At 36.3% G+C, this 17867-nt stretch overlaps 1 protein-coding gene across 5 annotated transcripts; it reads right to left on the bottom strand.

The window, feature by feature from the left end:
• Positions 1-413: 413 nt before the first annotated feature.
• LOC311093728 (putative thiopurine S-methyltransferase) lies at positions 414-11070 on the bottom strand. 5 transcript variants are annotated; one of them, XM_084131322.1, is made up of 9 exons: positions 10998-11070; positions 10070-10192; positions 3709-3801; positions 3496-3628; positions 1274-1326; positions 1126-1200; positions 946-1031; positions 802-846; positions 414-686 (listed from the first exon to the last, which is right to left on the bottom strand). In XM_084131322.1, the coding sequence occupies exons 2-9, from the start codon at positions 10162-10164 to the stop codon at positions 568-570; spliced, it is 699 nt and encodes a 232-aa protein (XP_083987448.1). In that variant the 5' UTR covers positions 10165-10192; positions 10998-11070; the 3' UTR covers positions 414-567. The 5 variants fall into 5 exon arrangements, with proteins under 5 accessions (XP_083987448.1, XP_083987445.1, XP_083987447.1 ...); XM_084131319.1 differs by having other exon boundaries at positions 10070-10195; positions 11007-11070; XM_084131321.1 differs by having other exon boundaries at positions 10070-10195; positions 11003-11067.
• Between the last annotated feature and the right edge of the window lie 6797 nt (positions 11071-17867).

Raw genomic sequence — 17867 nt, 5'->3', positions numbered from 1 at the left:
ATCTCATAATGTCCAGAACTCCAATAGTAGTTGCAGTGTTTCGTTTTTTTATACAATAAAATAACCGGATAATTAAGATTCATTCTGAGTTTGAAAACTCAGTTGATATTTAATGAATATTATTCATAATACTGTAAATATGTTCATAATCTTTAAATTTATAGAATGACTAAACCTAACTGTGTCTTTATACTTCTATATTTTTTATGTTATTCTTAAACTCTTGTTGTATGTGTGTGTGTGTGTGTGTGTGCGCGCGCGCACTGGAAGCTTGTGTGTGTGAAAAGCTCTGTCTGATTCTGATTGTGAAAATATCAAACTACTGCCCTCTTGTGCTCAAACTGAGAACTCGCGTCACTCACTCGCACTGCAGGCAACACACACTCATCCAGTTATGAAATAAACACAAAATATTTGAAAAAATTAATGATTTATTAAAATATTTTGCATTATTTTCCAAATATGAAACTTTCAGGTTACTTTTATGAAAATAGAAAAAAATGCAATGTGTCTTCCATTAACCCTATGCACTTTTCTGAATCACGCTCCAGCTGATTTAGAGATTGGTCATTGTGCTTTTGAAGAGAGAAGGTAGACTTTCTCCGTCAGTGAATCCAGTCCCCATGATTTATGCTTTTCCTCAAAGCCGTCTATAGCCTGGACTAGTTCGATAATGCAGTGTCCTCCTGAAATATGACAGACACGGCAATGATCTAGAAATAAAAGCTCTGTAATGCAGAATAACAAAAACATCTAAATGAAATAAGATGATGTGTGTCAGAACAGTGACCAAAAACTCACCGAACATGTTTTTTAAATCCTCTTCTGATACTAAAAATGGTGGACCTGCATGTCAAATGTGGCGACAGAAAAGATCAAATACTATAAACTAAACAAATGTGCTTTATAATCAATAAAAATAATGCGTTTCTTTCCTAACGTTACCTTGGTACGGCTCAGGTTTGTATTCCACTGTGTCCACCAGATATCTGCAGTCATTGTCCATTAAAGAAACAAGGAGAGAGCCGTACCTTTGGGACAAAGAGCGGATCTATTCAAAATACAATCCCACTTAAACCATAAATAAATAAATGGACGTGAAATGTTGATTTATTTAATATGTACTTTTCCCTGTCACATGGGTTTATGGCCACCAGTCCTCCTCGATCCCAAATCCCTCCGAATTTTCCTGCAACGGCACTGAGAGACAAAGAGAGATGTTTAAATGTGCTTTTTGTTACACTTTATCATCTAAAATAAGTATAAAACGCACCTGGAGAACTTGAATAAATCACACTGATAGATGGAGATCTTTCCATCTGCGCTCTGAGAACAGGGAAAATGCATTAGTTGGGAGAGCGTGACACAGAAACATCACGCCGTGTGTGGAAGCATTGGGATCATCCGTCTGTATTAATCTGAGGAAAGCCATCATAACAATACAGCGCAATCGTTTAAATGTATGAGCAGCCTTTTGTAACTTGCATGTGCAAGACTCTCTGTGTCGTTCGCTTCCAGTTATTTGGTAACACTTTACAATAAGGTTCCTTTATTAAACATTAGTAAATGTATTAACTAACATGAACTAACAATGAGCAATACATTTACTACTGTTTTTGTTAATCTTTGTTAATGTTAGTTAATGAAAATAAAGCTGTTCATTGTTTGTTCATGTTAGTTCACAGTGCATTACCTAATGTTAACAAGATTTTAATAAAGTATTAGTAAATGTTGAAATTAACATTAACAAAGATGAACAAATGCTGTATAAGTGCAGTTCATTATTAGTTAATGTTAACTAATGTAGTTAACTAATGAACCTTATTGTAAAGTGTTACCAGTTATTTTACCTGTACCAGTCACAAGCATACTGGTTTACAGCACATTTACTTCACTTTGTTATTATTCTAGTTATTTACCTATAGAGGAAAATGAATCGGAAGTCTTGCATATTCAAAGATACTTTTTAATGTATTATTAAAAAAATAAATAAATCTTTTTGAATGAATGAATGATTCAATTACTCGCTTATAAAGACTTAACTTGTTTCATTGCCAAATGAATCAGCATTTTTGAACAAATCTTTTAAATGATTCAATGATTCACTCAAAGATTTCACTTGTTTCATTACCGAATGAATCAGCATTTTTGAACAAATCTTTTAAATGATTCAATGATTCACTCATAAAGACTTCACTTGTTTCATTACCGGATGAATCAGCGTTTTTTAACAAATCATTTGAATGAATGATTCAATGAGTCACTCATAAATACTTTTTTTACTCATTCATAAAGACTTCACTTGTTTCATTACCGAATGAATCAGCATTTTAGAACGAATCTTTTAAATTATTCAATGAGTCACTCATAAAGACTTCACTTGTTTCATTACCGAATGAATCAGTGTTTTTGAACAAATCTTTTGAATGAATGATTCAATGAGTCACTCATAAAGACTTCACTTGTTTCATTACTGAATGAATCAGCGTTTTTGAACATATTTGCTGAATGAATGATTCAATGAGTCACTCATAAATACTTTTTTTACTCATTCATAAAGACTTCACTTGTTTCATTACCGGATGGATCAGCGTTTTTGAACGAATCATTTGAATGAATGATTCAGTGAGTCACTCATAAATACTTTTTTTACTCATTCATAAAGACTTCACTTGTTTCATTACCGGATGAATCAGCATTTTTGAACGAATCATTTGAATGAATGATTCAATGAGTCACTCATAAATACATTTTTTACTCATTCATAAAGACTTCACTTGTTTCATTACCGGATGAATCAATGTTTTTGAATGAATCTTTTGAATGAATGATTCAATGAGTTACTCATAAAGACTTCACTTGTTTGATTACCGAATGAATCAGAGTTTTTGAACGAATCTTTTGAATGAATGATTCAATGAGTCACTCATAAAGACTTCACTTATTTCATTACTGAATGAATCAGCGTTTTTGAACAAATCTTTTGAATGAATGATTCAATGAGTCACTCATAAAGACTTCACTTGTTTCATTACCGGTTGAATCAGCATTTCTGAACAAATCTGTTGAATGAATGATTCAATGACTCACTCATAGAGACTTCACTTGTTTCAGTCCCGGATGAATCAGTACGGTACACATCAGTGTTTTTATCCGAATTATAAAACTTTTATCCCAGTACTTCTGTGATAATCTGAATGATTTTAAGACTGAAATAATGATCCTATGTGTTTGAAAAGACTGTTCGTGAAGCAGTTTCATGAGAACTGCTCTCTCTGGATCAGCGGCATCGCAAACGTTGAATGTTCACTGTGACTCTACTAGTCAAAGGTTTACTAGACTTAAACGAATTGCTGTCATTTAGGAATAAGATCGTGTGGGTGTCTGAATCGAGGTCGACATCTTTAGCAGGATAGTAACTCGATGTATGATTTATGGGTCCTGTAACTATCATTGGCAAACACTAAGGATGACAAACTTGAGAGCTTCAGATACCTTGAAAAGCTTTGCTCCGGGAATAGCTGGAACTGCTTCTTCATTATAAGCAAGATCTTGTTCTTCAAAGAACTGTTTAATTCCTGTTTCGGAAATTTCAACTCCAACAACTGTGTGACCCATATCAGCCAGCCTGAGGAAAATATGAACATTTTAGGGTGCGCTAGGAAGATCTTTAACATTATTCATTGAAACAGACTTTAGACTTTGTACCATTTCATGTCTACAGATTTTCCACACAGTGGGATGAAGAATCGGATCTCCTTTCGTCCACATGCAACTTTGTCCAAGTTGTTTTCCAGCAACCTTCCAAAAAGTACAAAAAAAGGTGGATTGAAACAAATGGCTCCATTTGTGGCAACATTTTATGGCTCCTTTATACATTTATGGATAATTCAAAATTAACATTATTTATTCGTAAGCAACACATGACGGCATCTAAATCATTGAGTTATATGAGATGTATTAAAGACTAGGACATGAAAAGATTAGTAGACTATTCGCGCTAAATGAATGGTTAATGTCATGGTGCAATGAGCAGAAACTGCTCTTTGTAAATAATTGGAATCTGTTTTGGGAGCGTCCTAGGCTTTTCCGTGCTGATGGCTTACACCCAAGCAGATTCGGAGTGGATCTTCTGTCGGATAACATCTCCAAAATGTTAAATACCATTAGATTAGTGATGGGTCGTTCGCGAATGAGCCGGATCTAAGAGCCGGCTCTTGTAGGTGAACGAAGGGAGCCGGCTCGCATATCTGAAGAGCCGACTCTATTTTTAAAAATATAGCCTATAGAAATTAAATCATTGTGTAGGCTAATAATGAAATAATGAATGATTTTAATTGCATTTAAAATAATTGACTAATTCAAAAACCAACAAAAACATAATTATATAGGCCTAAAGGCGCACACACATTTGTTTCGACTGTCTGATCAGCCTCACATTCTGTTCCTGTCAATCATACACGCGATGTTAACCAATTAAACTGCATGAGGGAGGGCCGAGCAAACTCACACACACACACTAGAGATGCGGATAAACCGCGGATCAGGCGGATGACGTGACGAAAAATAATATTTTAATTAAATTCGGGCGGGTGGCGGTTGAACCAATCAAATGAAAAAAGTTTGCCACTAAGCAAACCTGCAAGCTATGCCCAGCTGTCAGTACTATTGGAGGAGGCCTAAATGTCTCTTAGATGAGACCGCCTGGGCTATTTTGTTATTTTGTTTCGATATTAATTATATTTTAAAACAGCCAATCGTAGCCTACTGTGGAACATGCATTTAAAAGAGAGACAGATTATGGTCTGATATGACTCAGAAATGACATCGGGCAATTGCAGCGCAAGATGTTCAGAAGAACGCAAGAGCTAAACTTCTACAAGCTCAATAATATCCACATCAAAAAGTAAAAAAAGAAGGTAAGAAAAATAGTCAGTCATAACTTTGCCCATTAATTAGATGTGCAAGGCAAGCAGGCTAGTTTTTGGGTTGTTATGGACAATTAAAAATGTGAATATTCACGTTGCACAGTTGTGTGGTGGACTTTCAGCGAGTTAAAACATATATTTTTTAAAGAGCCGTTTGTGAGTCAAAAAGAGCCGGCTCTTTTCAGTGAGCCGAGTCAAACGAGCCGGCTCACGAAAAAGAGCCGGAATGCCCATCACTACATTAGATGACTAGTAACCAAAAGTCCAAATCATAGTCTCTCCTGCACCAATTTAAATGATATAAATACTAGTGTAGAACATTGCATAGAAACTGTGTCTATTCCTCGTTTAGTGAGATCAAATAATAATTCTATTGCAGGATCTAGGAAAAATCTAATTGTTATTAAAACAGAAAATGTTGCTATTAGTAAACAAAAACAATTTTTAAAGCTAGGTCTTCTAAACATTAGATCACTCACACCTAAGGCAGTTATTGTAAATGAAATAGTCACAGATAATAGCTTCGATGCCTTACTGAAACCTGGCTTAAACCAAATGATTATTTCGGTCTAAATGAGTCTACTCCATCTGGATACTCCTATAAGCACGAGCCCCGTCTGATTGGTCGTGGCGGCGGTGTTGCAGCAATCTATAGAGATATTCTCAATGTTACTCAGAAAACGGGTTATAAGTTTATTTCGTTTGAAGTACTTGTACTAAATGTTACGCTCTTAGATGTTAGAAAAAAATCCATATTATCTCTAGCCTTAGCTACCGTATATAGACCGCCTGGGCCTTACGCTGATTTCCTAAAAGAGTTTGCAGATTTTCTCTCAGATCTATTGGTCAATGTAGATAAAGCATTAATTGTTGGAGATTTTAACATACACGTAGATAATTCAAATGATGCGTTAGGGGCTGCGTTTATAGATTTATTAAATTCCTTTGGGGTCAAGCAAAACGTCACCGGACCAACTCATCGTCTTAATCATACACTCGATTTAATTATATCATATGGAACCAATCCAACCGATATAGATATCATTCCACAAAGTGATGATGTCACTGACCATTACTTGGTAACTTGCATATTACGTACTGCTGTAATATGTCATGCGGCGCCGCGTTATCGACCAGGCAGAACAATCCTTCCATCCACCATAGATAATTTCTCAAATTGCTTATCTAATCTGTCTCAGCTGCTGCCTGAACCCAAACAAACAGATGAACTAGAAGAACTAACTAGCACTATGAGCACCATTCTCTCTAGAACATTGGATGTTGTTGCACCCATTAAATTAAAAAAGGTCAGAGAGAAAATTAAAGCACCATGGTACAATAATACTACGCATGTTCTAAAGAGAGAAACCCGTAATTTAGAGCGTAAATGGAAACAAACTAATTTAGAGGTCTTTAGAATCGCGTGGAAAGACAGTATGTCACGTTATAAAAAGGCCCTAAAAGCGGCCAGGGCTGAGCACCTCCGCAAACTAATAGAAAATAACCAAAACAATCCAAGGTTTTTATTTAACACCGTGGCTAGACTAACAAATAAACAGACGTCACCCGAACAAAATATCCCGTTACAGTTTAGTAGTAATGATTTCATGAACTTCTTCACTGAGAAAATAGAAAGCATCAGAACCACAATTGTAAACGTTCAATCCTCAATCGCGTCTTATAATTCAGCCTCAATTATCACCCCGCAAGAACAATTACAGTGCTTTACAACTATAGAACAAAAAGAGTTAAATAAACTTATCACTTCATCTAAAACAACAACATGTTTATTAGATCCTATACCAACTAAACTACTGAAGGAAGTGTTACCTGTAGTGGAAGAGCCTCTCCTCAATATTATTAACTCGTCTTTATCTTTAGGTCATGTTCCAAGAATTAAACTGGCAGTTATAAAACCTCTCATTAAGAAACCACAATTAGATCATAATAATCTAGCAAATTATAGACCCATTTCAAATCTTCCATTTATGTCTAAAATACTAGAAAAAGTTGTGTCCGCTCAACTGGGCTCTTTCTTGCAAGAAAATGATATCTATGAAAAGTTTCAGTCTGGATTCAGGCCGCATCATAGCACTGAAACCGCGCTCGTTAAAATCCCAAATGATTTACTTTTAGCTTCTGACCAAGGCTGCATCTCAGTACTAGTTTTACTTGATCTAAGTGCTGCGTTCGATACTATAGATCACACAATACTCTTAGATCGACTACAAAATTATACTGGTGTTCAAGGACAAGCATTAAGCTGGTTTAGATCATACTTATCTGACCGCTACCATTTTGTCTATTTGAATGGAGAAAAATCGATCATAACTCCAGTAAACTATGGAGTGCCGCAAGGATCTGTGTTAGGCCCTCTGTTATTCTCAATATATATGATGCCACTTGGAAATATTATAAGGAAACATGGAATTAGTTTCCATTGTTATGCTGATGACACTCAAATATATATTTCATCACGGCCGGATGAAAACGCTAAATTATCCAAATTGACAGAGTGTGTTAAAGATATAAAAGATTGGATGACGCATAATTTTCTTTTATTAAATCCGGACAAGACAGAGGTAATACTTATCGGTTAAAAAAAACGCCCACAGAACCTCTCACAATACAACTTTGACATCGTAGGATGTCCTGTTACTTTATCCTCTACAGTAAAAGACCTGGGTGTTATACTCGATTGTAACCTGTCTTTTGAAAATCATATTTCGTATGTTACAAAAACAGCCTTTTTCCACCTTAGAAACATTGCTAAGCTACGTAATATGCTATCAGTTTCTGATGCAGAAAAGTTAGTTCATGCATTCATGACCTCGAGACTAGATTACTGTAATGCTTTATTAGCCGGTTGTCCTGCATCCTCAATAAACAAGCTACAGTTAGTCCAAAATGCAGCCGCTAAGAGTTCTTACTAGATCAAGAAAATATGATCATATAACACCGATTTTATCATCACTGCATTGGTTACCTATAAAGTTCCGTATTAATTACAAGGTATTGCTACTGACTTATAAAGCCCTAAACGGCTTAGCTCCAGTCTATTTAACGGATCTTCTATCGCCCTATAATCCATCGCGCTCTTTAAGATCAATAAATTCAAGGCTTTTGGTCATACCTAGGATATCCAGATCAACCAAAGGAGGGAGAGCATTTTCACATTTGGCTCCGAAACTCTGGAATAGGCATGTGCCGGTATCAAATTTTCATGCTGCGATTAATTGATTGAGCTTTTATCACGGTATACGGTATTATCACGATATTTTAATTGCTATAATTATTAAAGGTTAAAAATTAACAAATTAAATTAAATACAATTTGGTTTTCATTATAATAAATTATGACACAAGTAAAAATATAATACAAATGCAATATAGTGCACATATTTAGCAAAATACTCCTCTCTATAGCTATTTTTTCTAGTCAACTAATGTGTTTGGTCATTAAATGGCTTTCCTGAGGTAAATGTAACGTTCTGTGACATAATTGTTCACCTGCAGTTTTATTGACCTCTTTCCGTGGTTGAAAAACACTGATTGATCGATATTATGTATGAGGCATAAATACCTTTCGGTAAGTTGTACTGTATCTTTAAATAAAAAGTAACAGAGGATCGGTTTACTTGAACTGAGGCGCTACAGCGATCGGTCATGTCACATTTACAAGCGCCAAAACGGTATTTATTGTCTGAATTTCGTAATAAAATGGACAGAACATGAGAGCTGAGATTTTTTTTCATATCAAAAGTAACCTGCTCTGTCTAGTCTGTCGGTGTCAGTGTCCTCTTTGCTCCGTGATTTTTCTCTGCGTGAGAAAATGGATGTGTGGCGCGAGAGCATGTGAAAAGTGTCGATTGCGTGAGTCTCACGCTGAATGCGTAGAGTTGGCAGCCCTGCTTTTAGAAGGGAGATAAATCGTCAGCAGCGTTCCTCCTTCCGCCATGCTTCTTCTCCATGTGAGGATTGTTTACATTAGACTAGAGTGCGCACTGCGCTGCATGCACACAGTGCTTCATGTGGGGATTGTTTACATCAGAGCGCGCACGTGTTTCGCGCAGCATATACGCAGTGTTTGTTTAAGCGGTTGATGGAAAATAAGCTAATGCGCGTTCTATAAATATAAATTCTGATCTATTATTTTTCACGGTATTTTGAAGTGCCCGCGATAACAATATCGTGCATATTCATTACCGCGATTTATCGCATTACCGAATACTGGCACATGTCTACTCTGGAATAGTCTTCCTGATACTGTTCGTTGCTCGGACTCGCCCTCCCAGTTTAAAACTAGATTAAAGACGCATCTTTTCGGCCAGGCATTCATATAATATTGTTAATCTTACAGTTCAAACTACAATCCGGCCACTAGTTCATAAATGCCAGAGGAGAACTGGCCCCGACTGAGCCTGGGTTCTCCCAAGGTTTTTTTTTTCTCCATTAGGTCACTTGATGTTGTTTTTTCGGTTCCTTGCCACTGTTGCCTTTGGCTTGCTCAGTTGGGGATATTTTGGGGATATTTAATTTTATTCTATCAATCAATAAATTCCACTAGAAACAAACCTTGTTGTATTATTTTATTTTAATTTAATACTGTGAAGCTGCTTTGATACATCTGTATTGTGAAAAGCGCTATACAAATATACTTGATTTGATTTGATTCTCCATTGTTGCAGCTCCTCTCTTCCCAGTCTGTCAGTAACGCTCTGTTTACTTCCTGTCTCTATGAAGCCCCTCCTTCTGAAAAGCACACTGTGCTCTGATTGGTCGGCTGGAGCAGTGTGTTGTGATTGGTCGAGCGCCTCGAGTGTGTTTGGGAAATGTCCCGCCCCTTACCATAACCGCCAGTTTAACACACTACTAACTAACTCAACCAGGCCCCGCCCCTTTATTCTGCATATGAATTATTATAATGAGGAATATTATGACGTGTTCGTTCCCGGAAGAAACTCAAGACTACAATGGAGGCGTTTCAGGAGTTCAGAAACACTGACACTGATATAGAGAAGAACTGGAGATTATTCATCCTCAAACAGCAACATTACAGACTAGAGAAAGATGGAAAAAGCATAATATTGTCCTCTTTAACATGCATGATTACAGTGTCATTAGTGATCAGTGTGTGATTACTTGTGCACTTGAGTTCTATGAAAACCAATATTTCCTTCCTTCCACCGGTCCTCCCACTCGGACAAAGCCACGACCCGGGTCGCCTGAGCGGACATTCCTCTCTTCTCTCAGGGTAGCAGACAGCTGCTATGTGCAAATAATAAAACACAAATTAGACATATTCATGCATAAGTTAGGAGAGAAAAATAAATAGGCTGATGAGCATTTAAAAAATGCTGTTGTTGACGTCAAATGTTGTGCATCTAATCAAGCTACTGTCGCCCACGTTTATGTAATCAGATTCGTTTGTCAAGTTAGACGGGTTGTATTACATGCACTCATACTCAAAAAGCATGAACTAAACTAAACTACAGACTAATAAAGTACACTTCTACTGCTGTTTCTGCTTTACAAATGCTTCATTTTACTATTCAGTCAATGTCATTGTGTTAATAATGGTGCATACTGTTGGGTCAACACAATTCAATATTAATACATTTCAATGTTTGATTAGTCACTTTTGTGCAATAATCAATTTTTGTGAGGTGATCTGCAATGTCAAATGTAACTACTATACACTACATTCATTACCAAAACTGTTACAAAAGAACCAAGCTTCAGTGCGAAACCACATGATCTACTGTATAGTAACACTGAAGAACGATGACAAAGCAAAGTGTATCATGTCATCTTTTAATTGTTACTTTCTCTTAGTGCTAAAACTGACACAATATTACTATCACCTTAATAAATTCATCATCTGACTGATAGATACACTCTCATTGGACTTTCAGTGACCAATAAAAACATTAATGTTAGACAAATTTAAAACATCTTTATGTGTCTTTAAAAAAACACTGAGCATACTCAGTCAGAACAAGTTAATCAACATTTACTTCGAATCTGCAGATGACACTATAAATGTTTGATAAGATTTCTAATTTGTTACCTTACTTACTTCCAATTCAGCGTCCAAAAGTGCAGCTTCTCACGTGATCGCTTTCATAACAGGAAGAGTGTGTGCGTGATGGGCGTGGCTTCCGACATAACGTCATACGTCACAGTAGCGCTGCCCAACCTTTCGTCACTGGCTGTCGCTAGGATCATAGATATACACACATAGATGGATGGCATTAGCATTTATGATAAGAAATGCAATAATAAACATATTCGCCAGATTTTTCAAAGAAGAGATCTAATTTGCCCTAGAGGCAGATCCCATTGGGCTGCCTTTATTGGCAATATTGAATGGAGAAGAGCGTGGTTATTACCATATAAATTTTTTATTCCTAACAAAACCAAAGAAGTTCACTTTAAAATTTTACATAAGATATATCCTGTTAATGCAACGGTGTCCAAATATATTGATATTTCTAGTACTTGTTCGTTTTGTGGTGATGAAGATGAAACATTAATACACTTATTTTATTCTTGCAAATTGGTTCAGAAATTTTGGTCTAGCGTATTTTCTCATTTAAATAAAACCCCCATTCAGGCACACTCTTTTAATTTAAAAGATATTATTTGTTATTATACTGACTCCCACACATCCAAAGAATACATTTTTAACTTTTTTATTTTATTTGGTAAATTTTTCATCCATAAACAGAAATTTATGAACTCACTTCCTACCTTCTCTCATTTTTTGGTTGAAGTACACTCACTGCTTAAATCTTTTAGTTTAACAAACAATAATAAATGTGATAGATTCCTGAAAATATATGAACAATTATTTTGTAATGGCTCTGATATTCAGGATTAACCAGCTTTCTGTCATATATTGTTTTATTTTATTTGTATTATTATTATTATTATTATTTTTATTTTTTTATATTATTATTTTTTTTTATTATTACTATCCTTTGTTAGTATTGTTTCCCTATGTAAAGGTATAAGGTATTTAAGTTATAATTACTCTGTATCCTTTGTCTTTGTTTTACCTCTTTTATGTTCTCCTGAATGTATCTGTATATTTACATGTTTCTTCAATAAAAAAAAAATATATATATATATATATATATATACACACATAGATTAAATTATCATCTACAAGAATAAATGGTAAGGATCCAAGCCAAATTTTATTAATTTTCTTCAGGAGAGCTAGGATTATTGCATCAGTCTGTAGAACATTGTCAACAAGAAAGCTAGAAAGACTTGTCATATCTTGAATGAATATACAGTTTTTTGATTAATTAATCAATTTGTACACTCTGGCATGTTTGTTTATTTTTGTTTATTTTGTTTTTTGGATGTATTAAGATATAAATTCTATATGATATATTGTATACTACTAAAGTTCGTTGGATAATAAAAAAAGAATAGAAAAGAAACAAGGATGAAAGCTTTATGGCCTGAATGTGGGAGAACATACAGTATATTCACATAATAATGTGTGTTATGAATAAATGATGAAAGTACGAGCAACATTTTTTTAAATGAAAATATCATATACACACATACAAAAATGGACAAATAATAAACCTAACAATCCTTTTCTTTTCCCTTGAATAGTTTTTCCCCTCTTTTTTTCTGTTGTTTCCTTCGATGCTATTATGAATGTAACAGGTAATAGTGAATACACTGTGATCCTCTGTATATGTATGTTATGTTCTTGTTCTTGTTATATGCAATAAAATAAAATATCCTATAATATAGAGTTAATACATAAAAACACAAACCAACATATTCTCACCAGTGAAGGGTTATCCATAATATATATATATATATATATATTAGTTTTATCACAAGATCGAAATCAAGGGGCCTCACAAAAAAAGGAAAAAAAGTGAGTTACTGTGAAAGCGATAATGTCAGACAAATAACTTTATCCCAGTCCAAGAGATTGATCTGAAAAACCACCTTATTCTATTAATTTTTTTGTATTGTTGTAAAAAGCATTAATAAGAGCATATCCATTTGGTGAAGGGAGAATAAGGTCTTACTCATTTCCCCCTGTTAATCCATCCATACATCTTCTTCCGCTTATCCGGGGCCGGGTCAGCAGTCGAAGCAGAGATGCCCAGACCTCCCTCTCCTCAGACACTCCGAGGCGTTCCCAGGCCAGCCGGGAGACATACTCCCTCCAGCGTGTCCTAGGTCTTCCCCAGGGTCTCCTCCCGGTGGGATGCGCCCGGAACACCTCCCCGGGAAGGCGTCCAGGAGGCTTCCGGAACAGAAGCCCGATCCACCTCAGCTGACCCTCTCGATGTGGAGGAGCAGCGGCTCTCTCTGAGCTCCTCCCGAGTCACCGAGCTCCTCATCTCTACGGGAGCGCCCGGACACCCTGCCATTTCGGCCGCCTGTATCCGGGATCTTGTCCTTTCGATCAGGACCCACAGCTCATGACCATAGGTGAGAGTAGGACCGTAGATCGACCGGTAAATCAAGACAGACCGGTACATCGACCGCATTACTGCAGAAGCTGCACCGATCCGCCTGTCAATCTCCCGTTCCGTCCTTCCCTCACTCGTGAACAAGACCTCGAGATACTTGAACTCCTCCACTTGAGGCAGGAACTCTCCTCCAACCTGAAGTGGACAAGCCACCCTGAGAACCATAGCCTTGGATTTGGAGGCGCTGATCCTCATCCCAGACGCTTCACACTCGACTGCCAAGCGTCCCAGTGCATGCAGGTCCTGGTCTGATGAGGACAACACGACAACATCATCCATAAAAATTATGAACAGAACCGGTGACAACAGGCAGCCCTGCCCGGAGTCCAACATGCACCGGGAACAAGTCTGACTTACAGCCGGCACTGCGAACCAAGCTCCTGCTCCGGCCGTACAGGGACCGGCAAAGTGCCCCGGACCCCCAGAGCACCCTCCACAGGACCTTGAGGAACACAGCCGAATGCCTTCTGCAAATCCACAAAGCACATGTGGATTGATTGGGCAAACTCCCATGAACCAGAGAGAGTATAGAGCCGGTCCAGTGTTCCACGACCGGGACAAAAACCGCTCTGCTCCTCCTGAATCCGAGGTTCTACTATCGGCCGAACTCTCCTCTCCAGGACCCTGGCATGGCAATTCATTTAGCCTGGAGTTCATAGTAAAAACTGTAATGTTGTTCTTTAACAGTCTGTCACTGTTTGCTTCAGTTTTGCAACTCAGCAAAATAACAGGAAGAGCAAAAATCAGTCAATCACTCAACAAGCAAAATCAGTATCATTAGTCTGCAGTTTAAAGAGGTGAAAAACAAATGTGTCGTCTACACTAAGAGCATTCGGGAAAGCATCTGTTTCTGAACATCAGCTCGTACGGTTGGCAGACATCAGGAGATAATTATGTCTTAATAACTTCGTTCTCCTGGCACGGTGGCCATCATGAAGGACTTTGATGTATTATTCTGAGCCGGTGATTTACTCAGTTGGACTTTTCAAAGGAATACTGTGAGACTCTGGCTTCAAGACCGCAATAAAACGCTCACAAAAGGCGATTCAGGATGTTAAATGTCAATTTGTTGTAATGAAAACAATATGAGCCATGAAAACGGGGCTTTTCCCCATAACTGGTTTAATATACATTTAATTTGTTGCAGTGGCAGGAGAACGAGAGGTTTCTATCGCTGATAAATTAAGCTTTTTTTAGTGCTGGGCAACCATTAATCGCGATTAATCACATCCAAAACAAAAGTTTGTGTTTACACAATATATGTGTGTGTACTGTAGAATTATTTTGTATATATAAATACATATGCTATGCATGTATACAGGTATAGTTAGAAATAGTTAGAAGTATTTGCATGTATGTACTGTATATATATTTATACATCATATATATATATAACACATTTTTTCTTAAATATATACAACATGTGTGTGTATTTATACAAACTAATTATACACAGTACACACACATATATTATGTAAACACAAACTTTTATTTTGGATGTGATTATTCGTGAAGTTTTTATTTTAATCCTGTTTGAAGAAGACTTTTGCATCTTAATTTCCTCCTCTTTATTGTCTAATATATCTGCTTCGTACACCCTTAAAGTAAAAGTTAGTAAAAGCTCATTTAATTTCTATTAGTGTGATTTCAAATATTTTTTTGCCAGAATATTGTCAGGGGAAATATCCGTGTGTGTTTCTGCCAATCTCCTGCTCCACTTCTCCTGATCTTTCTCTCATGAGTTTGGAGCCAGGCATGAATTAAGCCTTATGAAGAAGCATGACATTATTAAAGGAGCAGTGCTTAATTACTGAAGCGGCACGATTAGGACGTGTGTGTGTGTGAGCTCCCAGCAGCCTAACACACCGTATCATCCGTTACAGAGGCAGGGACATGCACTGTTAAACATTTTAGTGTGAAATTGTGCATAATTGCATTACTTTCTCTGTGATTTCACAGCAGGACGTCTCTATATCTAACGGCACTCTCAGACATGTCCTGTAAAATCTACAGTTCTTTGTCAAGCTGTGAGTTTTATTGAAAACAAACATTACTGTAAACAAACAATATCTTACTGTATTTCTATAATGAATGAATACAGCATTAATAGATTCTGCTGGTTTAACTGTGTTTGGTTCACGTATAGCAGTGTGTGTTAAGGTGGAGCATGTATCAGAGTGATGTCATTCGAGATCATGTGTGTGTGTGCCTTCATGAATTATGTGATGATGATGATGACAGCATGTTTGAGGAAACTATAAGCCTGGTTTATGCCAACAGGATCAAGGTGTCGTTATATGAGTTTGAGCTAAATGTTTGACTAAAACCATATGTGATTTGAATATTAGTAGACAGTTCCAAGAGCCTCATTTCAATTTTTTATAAAAAAAAAAAATACATTTCAAAGAAGCCTGAAAAAACCCAAACATTAATTTATGGAAAGAAAAAACAATAATTATGACTATATTGAAAATTGTATTATATTATTTTTTATTTTATTATATTCAATATTTTTACTTAATTAAATTGTATTATTAAAATTAAAATATTGTATTTATTATTTTTGATTAAATATGGATTTATTTATTTTTATATATACTATTTAATTATTTTATAAATAAATTATTTTATTAAATACATTAAATAATCCAAAAAAGAACATTAATTTATGGAAATAATAATATAGTTACGTTTTTAAGTTTTTAAGTTTAACAGATTTAAAAAAAAAAAAAGGTTTTATGCTTGAAAAATGCACCTTTAGGCTTTTTTGATTCATGCATATATTAAAGGTGCACTCTGTAAGTGTTTTTGTTCAAAGTGTATATTAGGTGAATACAACATGAGTGTGTTTGTCTAATCCTGAATCACTACGGTATACGCTTATAATAAGTGTTTATATTGGGACTTTAGAGCGAATGGCCATAGATATAAACAGAGAGAAGAAGCTCCGGCCAGCGTTCCTCCGTATGATCCACTGGAGCGTCTCAGTCCAGCTTTAATGAAGATGTTTTAGAGGTTCTGGCCTCTTTGTCAGGTGTTGCAAGCAACATGATCGACTTCAAGCAACTGCAAGTGAAGATTTACGCTTTTACTGGCCCATCTTCTCTTTCATACTCTCACTCTCTGTCTCCTGACCTTTAACCCTGAACAGGATCATTACCCAGAGTTCCCCTGTTCCCTCAGACATCAGAAACGGCCCTCGACTGAACACTGGCATTCAGAGGAGAAACGGCAGATAAAGTCTCGTATGCTTGAATTATTTACAAGTACTGTACTAAAAATCAAAGTGTGCATTATTTTGTTTTGTTGGCTGATTGAATGAACTTTCTCTTGCCTTCAGCTTTGGGATTCTGGGAAAACCTTTGTTTTTTCCCCTATACTATGGAAGTCAATGGGAACCAGAAACTGTATGGTGACCAAAATATCTTCCTTTATGTTCAACAGAAGAAAGAAATTAATACAGGTTTGAAAAAACTTGATGGTGAGTAAATGATGACAGAATTTTCATTTTTGGGTGAACTATTCCTTTAATAACAATATTGAATTTGTGGGTGAACTGTCCCCAAAACTGTCCCTCAGAAGAGTAAGGAATGCATTCTAATGTTAGGGATGGAATGGGGAAAAAAAATAATCATTAAAAATATATTAAATCTAGTATGCAAATTTGCCTACATGGATAAATAAAATGCAACACTTGGATCTCCTGTATCAGCTATTAGACTAATGATTTATTGATTTCATTGTATGATTATTAGTATTGGATAGAGCTGATACATGTGCAAGATGGGTTTCGGCAGAAGGGCTTTACATCACATTAATCTAAAACACCAAAGATAATAATCCAGGTTTGTGAAGTGAGAAAAGTGGAACTGCGCATGCGCACACGGGGTTTGATTGTTACCTTCGGCATGCACTGAAGATCAGGAGGCAAATCGAGTTTAATAATCCCGAAGCAATTTACTGCATCATAATGCCTTCAAATGCATTGCATTGTTACAAAAACAAGTAGAAGTATTTTTGTTTCGTAGATTATATCTTGTAAATAAAGATCATGGCCGCACACAGAAGGTTAAGAAATCAAAAACAGGATTATTTCAAGAAAAATCAGAGTTATTTGAACTCTCTCGCATTCGTCCGTTAGGGGGAGACATTGCATCGAGAATGAATTTAGATTGACCTCGTTCCAGCAGGTCGTTTCACATTTACACACTCACTATAGCGCCATCAGAAAACAATTGTTGCTAAACTTTGTTTTAAAATATAATGTGTGTTATAATGGGAAATCCATCCAATCACGGCACGGTTTAATGAGGAATCGAGTTGTTGAACCGAATCAGTCCGTTCAGAACAGTTTGGGGAACCGGTTCAACCTGTTCGTTGAAAAGTCCGATCCAACGCACAAATAACTAGTAGGTCAAATGTAT

The sequence above is a fragment of the Abramis brama genome (genome assembly GCF_963993115.1).
Source record: "Abramis brama genome assembly, chromosome: 12".
Classification (NCBI taxonomy): Eukaryota; Metazoa; Chordata; class Actinopteri; order Cypriniformes; family Leuciscidae; genus Abramis; species Abramis brama.
This window is presented reverse-complemented; position numbering and strand designations above follow the sequence as displayed.